This window comes from Micropterus dolomieu, linkage group LG08 (assembly GCF_021292245.1).
Source record: "Micropterus dolomieu isolate WLL.071019.BEF.003 ecotype Adirondacks linkage group LG08, ASM2129224v1, whole genome shotgun sequence".
Classification (NCBI taxonomy): Eukaryota; Metazoa; Chordata; class Actinopteri; order Centrarchiformes; family Centrarchidae; genus Micropterus; species Micropterus dolomieu.
In genome coordinates this window covers 30,281,532-30,289,519 of record NC_060157.1, presented here as the reverse complement: position 1 = coordinate 30,289,519, position 7,988 = coordinate 30,281,532, and the positions used below count along the sequence as shown (strand labels likewise).

General features: G+C 41.2%; 1 protein-coding gene across 1 annotated transcript in view; it reads left to right on the top strand.

The window, feature by feature from the left end:
• Positions 1-48: 48 nt before the first annotated feature.
• Positions 49-7,988, top strand: part of LOC123975013 (NLR family CARD domain-containing protein 3-like) — a 12,728-nt gene continuing 4,788 nt past the window's right edge. Inside the window, exons 1-2 of the mRNA XM_046056104.1 lie at positions 49-937; positions 5,166-5,339. Coding sequence (XP_045912060.1) covers positions 114-937; positions 5,166-5,339 — 998 coding nt within the window. The 5' untranslated portion in view covers positions 49-113. The remainder of the gene's footprint in view (positions 938-5,165; positions 5,340-7,988) is intronic.

The following is a 7,988-nucleotide window of genomic DNA, read 5'->3' as shown; positions in this document are numbered from 1 at the left end:
GAAGCCTCCACATCATGTGCCACATCCCAGTCTTCTGCTGGATCACTGCTACAGTTCTGGAGGATGTGTTGAAGACCAGAGAGGGAGGAGAGCTGCCCAAGACCCTGACTGAGATGTATGCAGAATTCTTGGTTCATCAAACAAAGCAGAGGAATGAAGAAAAGTGTATTCAGTACATCAAGTCATTAGCAAAACTTTCTTTCCACCAGCTGGAAAAGGGCAACCTGATCTTCTACGAGAAAGATCTAAAAGAGAGCGACATAGATGTCCGGGGGGCTTCGGTGTGCTCAGGAGTGTTCACAGAAATCTTTAAAGAGGAACGTGGGAAGAGGAAGGAGGATGACAAGATGTTTAGCTTCGTCCATCTAACTGTTCAGGAGTTTCTGGCTGCTCTTCATGTCCGTCTGACCTTCACCAACTCTGGTGTCAATCTGCTGGCTACATCCTGGAGGTCTAAATTTAATTACAAACGGAATCTAAAACATCTCTACCAGAGTGCTGTGGACAAGGCCTTACAGAGTCCAAATGGACACCTGGACTTGTTCCTCCGCTTCCTCCTGGGACTTTCACTGCAGACCAATCAGACTCTCCTTCAAGGTCTGCTGACACATACAGGAAGTACCTCACAGACCAATCATAAAACAGTCCAGTACATCAAGGAGAAGTTGGAGGAAAATCTCTCTGCAGAGCAAAGCATCAATCTGTTCCACTGTCTGAATGAACTGAATGATCGTTCTCTAGTGGAGGAGATCCAACAGTCCCTGAGATCAGGAAGTCTCTCCACAGATAAACTCTCTCCTGCTCAGTGGTCAGCTCTGGTCTTCATCTTACTGTCATCAGAAAAAGATCTGGACGTATTTGACCTCAAGAAATACTCTGCTTCAGAGGAGGCTCTTCTGAGGCTGCTGCCAGTGGTCAAAGCCTCCAACAAAGCTCTGTAAGTACAGAGGAAGTTTTATTTGTGACGTTTTAAATAGTCTGCTATCTTTTCAACAGGAAAGAAAAAAACCTTACTACTATTAATTTCTTTCTTACTCTTATTCTCAGACTCAGTGGCTGTAACCTCTCACACAAAAGAGGCTTTCAATGGCTTAAAAAAATCAATGAGACAATTAGTCACAAGAAAACCACACAAGCTTCATCTTGTTGTTCCTTATTTTGTGGCTCTCCACAGTGACGATCAGCTAAGAGTTTGACGTTATTTATTTCTAACCAGGAGATGCGTCTTCATTATAACCTTTATTTAAGGCAAGGCAAGGCAAAGCAAGTTTATTTTAATAGCACAATTTAACAACAAGGTAATTCAAAGTTCTTTACATAAAACATAAAAGCAACAGGGAAATATGATAAAAGTTACAGTGTTACAATCAGGATTAAAAGAGTTAAATGGAAAATAATAAAAAGTTAAAAACAAAGAAAAAGAACACAGGACAGTAAAAGTTACAGTGTAAGTTATCAATAAAAAGAAAAATCTTAAATATTTAATTAAAAGCAATGGTAAAATGAAAAGTCTTCAGTCTTAATTTAAAAGAACTGACATTTTCAGCAGACCTGCAGTTATCTGTGAGTTTGTTCCAGATGTACGGAGCATAATAACTGAACGCTGCTTCTCCTTATGTAGTTTTGACACTGGGGACAGAAAGCAGACCTGATCCCAGACGACCTGAGAGGTCTGGATGGTTCGTAACGAAGCAGAAATGTATTTTTACCCTAAACCATTTAGTGCTTTATAAACTAACAGCAGGATTTTAAAAGCAATTCTTTGACATACAGGAAGCCAATGTAAAGACCTTAGAACTGGAGTGATGTGATCCACCTCTTTGGTCTTAGTGAGGACTCGAGCAGCAGCGTTCTGAATCAGCTGCAGCTGTCTGATGGATTTCTTAGGGAGCCTGTAAAGACACTGTTACAGTAGTCAAGTCGACTGAAGATAAATGCATGGATAAGTTTTTCCAGGTCTTGCTGAGACATAAGTCCTTTAATCCTTGATATATTCTTCAGATGATAGTATGCTGACTTTGTAATTGTCTTAATGTGGCTCCTCAAATTCAGGTCTGAGTCCATGACTACTCCAAGATTTCTGGCTTGATTTGTGTGTCTTAACGTTACAGATTGAAGTCGAGCACTGACTTTCAATCGTTCCTCCCTGGCTCCAAAAACAATAACTTCAGTTTTATCCTTGTTTAATTGAGAGAATTCTGGCACATCCAATTGTTGACCTGCTCAATACAGTTACTCAGCGCCTGTATGGGATCATAGTCCCCTGGTGAAATGGTTTTGTAAATCTGTGTGTCATCTGCATAATTCTGGTAACATATTTTGTTGTTTTTCACAATCTGAGCCAGTGGAAGCATGTAAATGTTAAACAAAAGAGTTCCCAGAATGGAGCCTTGGGGAACTCCACATGTCATTTTTGTCAGCTCAGATGTGTGATTACCTATAGACACAAAGTAGTCCCTGTCCTCTAAGTAGGATTCAAACCAGTTTAATACTGTGCCAGAAAGGCCAACCCAGTTTTCAAGTCTGTCTAGTAATATGTTGTGGTCGACCGTGTCGAATGCAGCACTGAGATCCAATAATACTAAGACTGAAATTCTGCCACTGTCAGTGTTTAAATGGATGTCATTGAAGACCTTAACAAGAGCCGTCTCAGTGCTGTGGTGTGGTCGAAAACCTGACTGGAAGACATCAAAACAGTTATTTAGTGCCAAGAAAGCACTAAGCTGTTGAAAAACAGCCTTTTCAATGATTTTACTTAAAAATGGCAGATTTGATATGGGCCTGTAATTGCTCATTAGTGAACTGTCTAGATTCCTCTTTTTTAAGAGTGGCTTAATGACTGCAGTTTTCAGGGCCTGTGGGAAAAAACCTGAGGAGAGACATGTTGACAATTTGTATTAAATCTGAGGCCATGTATTTAAACACATTTTTAGAAAAAACCTGTTGGTAGAATATCAAGGCAGCATGAGGAGGATTTCAGATGTTGTATTATGTCCTCCAGGTTTTTATGGTTAATAGATTCAAATTGTCTCATGCTATATGAATTGTTTTAAGTGGACACAGGGACAAGACATATCCAGTAACTGACATGGAGGCACTGATTGCTTGTCTAATTGTTTGAATTTTGTCTGTGAAGAAGGAGGTAAATTCATTGCAGGCACTGGTGGATAGAAGTTCAGAGGCTACAGACACAGGAGGGTTGGTTAGCCTGTCGACAGCAGCAAACAGGGCACGTGCATTATTAGGACCGCCTTGCATTTCTCAGCTCTAAATTATAAATGCAAAGTCTCTCTTTATAGACGTCATAATGAACCTGGAGATTTGTTTTCCGCCCCCCGCATTCAGCTTTTCGACACTCTCTTTTTTGAGTTCTAACCAGCGTGGCATTTCTCCATGGAGATCTTCTCTTACCAGAGACCACCTTCCCCTTGGCTGATGCAATGGCATCAATAACATTTGTAATTTTAGAATTGAAATTGTCACGATCGTGGTGTGAAGGCAGGTTGGAGGACCCAAACGGAGGACACAGAGAGGAGCAGGTATAGTTCAACGAAGGGTTTTAATAAACAAACAAAAGCGAGCACACTTACAGGTGAGTGGCTGAATAACTGAAATCCAAAATCCAAAAGTACAGGGAGACGAGACAAGACAAGACAAGACAAGCAAGGCTGGTTAGGCAGGCAGAGAGTACACGCACGACAGACTGGGGGTAACATGAACAACGACAAAGACAAAGAGAAGACAGAAACACCAGGTACACATGGACTAACGAGCAGGGCGGGAGCAACACAGGTGACAGACATGAGACTAACGAGGCAGAGAGAGAGAGCAGAGGAAAACAGAGAGACTTGACATGACAAGCAGACTATATAACAGATACTGGACACTAGACAGGACAGAACCCAAAACTCAACATACTAAGGCAGATACTAAACTCAAAAGTGCAACACAAAGGATGGCCAACCGGCAGAGCGTGACAGAAATTATCTACTAGCTTATTCACTGAGACCCGTGAGAGGGCAGGTGTTGAGGAGAAAGTCTCAATAAATTTTTCACTAGTGTTTTCAGTGATATGCTGTTTTGTGATTACCTCTGTTTTAACATTTTTGTGCACGCAGATAGCACTCTCAAAGAAAACACAGGAATAATCAGTAAAAACTTAAAGTTTACTATTTCATTAACAACATACTTTTTATTTAACATTATAATATTACTAATACAGTCATTTAGACTAGTTCCTTCTCCAGGCTGTGCCTGTGCTGCACCGCCTACACTACTTACGTTATTCATCACTTAGTTTTTTCCCTCCTGGCCTATTTGAATTTTGTTGTACTGATCAAGTGGTCGATGAAAGATATCACACATATCATTGCAGGCAAGCTCACATTATCTAGTTTAAACCAACTAAAACATAAAATTACACTGTGTTTCACATGATTTGCTGTAATGTTGCGTACATAAACGTCATAGCTTATATAAGACGGTGGCTTTTCGCAGGAAATCTGACCAGTCCTTCACATAGAAAACAGTTGGCCATTACAGGCTGTTATAGGCAACAGAGAAAGTTGGTGAATGCCTCAAATTTTAGGTGGCGTTACAACCTGATGACATATTGGCAATAAATATGTTATGCAAATAAATATATTTAAATTCCTAAAAACTAAAAAATATCCCTTTTAAAGTTGTGTGGCTGATTTAATCAGTTACAGCTCAAAGTGGCGCGGCATTCTTAAGATATGTTGAAAAAGTATTGAATTTTACTTCAAGATTCCTGTATATACCCTGTTCTTTATTGCATTTTGGAAAATATCCCAATTTTTTCTGGAAATGGGGCTTGTAAGTGAAATTGAAATGCCCAGATGCACAACAGCTCAAAAATGTTGTTATTCTTCAGAAAAGTTCCTGTTTTACTGCAAATTTAATCTTGATTAGAGTAGAACAAGCAAGGATTTTAGCCAGTGTCAGTTACCATCTTGAAGTAGATTTTTCAGCTTTACTGAACAAATTTAAAGTGTTTTAAGTTTTGATTAACAGATAAAATACAGATCCAATAGTTGTGGAAGTGTTCTGTTTGTACTCTCTTGTTTGTACTGTCCAGAATCGATGACACAATAATGTTTTAATAATAATGACATTATAATTTGTGTCGATTATTGTCTCTTCAGACTGATTGGCTGTAACCTCTCAGCGAGAAGCTGTGAAGCTCTGTCCTCAGTTCTCAGCTCCCAGTCCTGTAGTCTGAGAGAGTTGTACCTGAGTAACAATAACCTGGAGGATTCAGGAGTGAAGCTGCTGTCTGCTGGACTGGAGAGGCCACACTGCACACTGGAAACTCTCAGGTCAGATCACAGTACAGTTAGTGTTTAGAGCCTGAGGGGGGCGCCAGAGATCACAGGGGGTGCCCAAAGCTTTATCTGTTTTGAGGTTGTCAAAAAAACTTTTTTTTCCTCACTGAAAATAGTAGGCAGACTACTTAGTAGTAGGGCTGTAATGGTTTTGAAACAGAGACCAAAATCGCAACACAAAAGTCCACGATCTGACAGACAGAACTGTTGAGCTCTCATTAAGACAGAGCAACTGTGTCTGCAGCGGCGGCCGGTGGAGGGTGGGCTCGGTAGCGGTGTATATTGTAGGTTATTTGTATTAACAGTAGGTTATTGTAGGTAATTTTCCACCTTAATTTAGAGTTTATTTACTTGAATCTGCTCCTCTGCTCTTCTCCCCACACTCACACTAGCCTGCATCTCTGGTCTCTCACGGCAAACACGCCGTCTTGTCCCACCTCTTTCTCTCTCTCTCTGTATGTGTCTCGGCTTACTTTCTCCATCAGCAGTACGTTTCATAAAGTCACCGTGTTTAATAAACTCACCCGTGATTCAGTTTTCAAGTGCACCGCATTTGGATAGAAACTGAAACTTAACGTTAGTAGGTGACATCTGCAGTGGTGCGTTCCCTGTTGCTCCGTAATGTAACAATTACTGTGTCCGTTGACGTAATTCCAGATAACCTCTCCCTCACTGTTTCTCTGCAAAAGTCTAAAGTGGTTTGCCAAATATACTTTGGCAGGTGCAACTATACCTGTCCGGCCGCCCAAGTAAAGTACAGTGTATAAGTATTTGAACACCCTGCTATTTTGCAAGTTCTCCCACTTAGGAATCATGGAGGGGTCTGAAATTGTCATCGTAGGTGCATGTCCACTGTGAGAGACATAATCTAAAAAAAAGAAATCCAGAAATCACAATGTATGATTTTTTAACTATTTATTTGTATGATACAGCTGCAAATAAGTATTTGAACACCAGTCTATCAGCTAGAATTCTGACTCTCAAAGACCTGTTAGTCTGCCTTCAAAATGTAATACACTAAGACATCATGGTTTGAAATCACGCATGGCACGGAAGGTTCCCCTGCTTAAACCAGCACATGTCAAGGCCCGTCTTCAGTTTGCCAATGACCATTTGGATGATCCAGAGGAGTCATGGGAGAAAGTCATGTGGTCAGATGAGACCAAAATAGAACTTTTTGGTCATAATTCCACTAACCGTGTTTGGAGGAAGAAGAATGATGAGCACCATCCCAAGAACACCATCCCTACTGTGAAGCATGGGGGTGGTAGCATCATGCTTTGGGGGTGTTTTTCTGCACATGGGACAGGGCGACTGCACTGTATTAAGGAGAGGATGACCGGGGCCATGGATTGTGAGATTTTCCCTCAGTTAGAGCATTGAAGATGGGTCGAGGCCGGGTCTTCCAACATGACAATGACCCGAAGCACACAGCCAGGCTAACCAAGGAGTGGCTCTGTAAGAAGCATATCGAGGTTCTGGCGTGGCCTAGCCAGTCTCCAGACCTAAACCCAATAGAGAATCTTTGGAGGGAGCTCAAACTCCGTGTTTCTCGGCGACAGCCCAGAAACCTGACTGATCTAGAGAAGATCTGTGTGGAGGAGGGGGCCAAAATCCCTCCTGCAGTGTGTGCAAACCTGGTGAAAAACTACAGGAAACGTTTGACCTCAACAAAGGCTACTGTACCAAATATTAACATTGATTTTCTCAGGTGTTCAAATACTTATTTGCAGCTGTATCATACAAATAGTTAAAAAATCATACATTGTGATTTCTGGATTATTATTTTTTTAGATTATGTCTCTCACAGTGGACATGCACCTACGATGACAATTTCAGACCCCTCCATGATTTCTAAGTGGGAGAACTTGCAAAATAGCAGGATGTTCAAATACTTATTTTCCTCACTGTATATGTTGAAAACACTTAATTTAGTGCAAGCTGTAGGCCTATATTTTGTAAACATTACATCTTATAAACCCCTTTTCTTGGAATTAAACAATACCAAGAAACAAAACACCAGGAGGCTGTTGGTGAAGGCCGACCAAGAGCTGGCATTGATTTACACAGAGCCATGGAGGGGTCATTTGACTCCATTTGTTCGCTATTAGTAATTACATAATATTTTTCTGTGTGCGTGTTTTGTCAGCTGTTGGGGGGGCTCAGCTTTTCTTAGATAAAAGTAGGGGGGGCACCAAGGAAAAAAGGTTGGGAACCACTGGTTTAGACCATTGTAGGATCACTTCTGATTTTGTCAGAGATCAGCTGTGCTTCTCTGGCCTCAGCTCTGAAGTCCAACCCCTCCCATCTGAGAGAGGTGGCCATGGGTCTCAACAAGCTGCAGGATTCAGGAGTGAAGCTGCTGTGTGGTTTTCTGGAGAGCCCACACTGCAGACTGGAGACTCTGAGGTCAGTTCACTTGCCATGTTTCCGTCCAATTGGCATGCAAATTGTACTTTTGAAATGTCGCAAAAAAGAAACAAATAGAAATTGCGTTTCCATTATCTGTTGGAGTGAATAAACCAGGCTACGGCAAGCATCGTTATGTCAATAGTTGAAGTTACACATGCCAGTAATAAACAAGACGTATGGGTTCCAAACCAGAAGCAAAACCAGTTGCTTGAACCTGATGGCAATTGATCT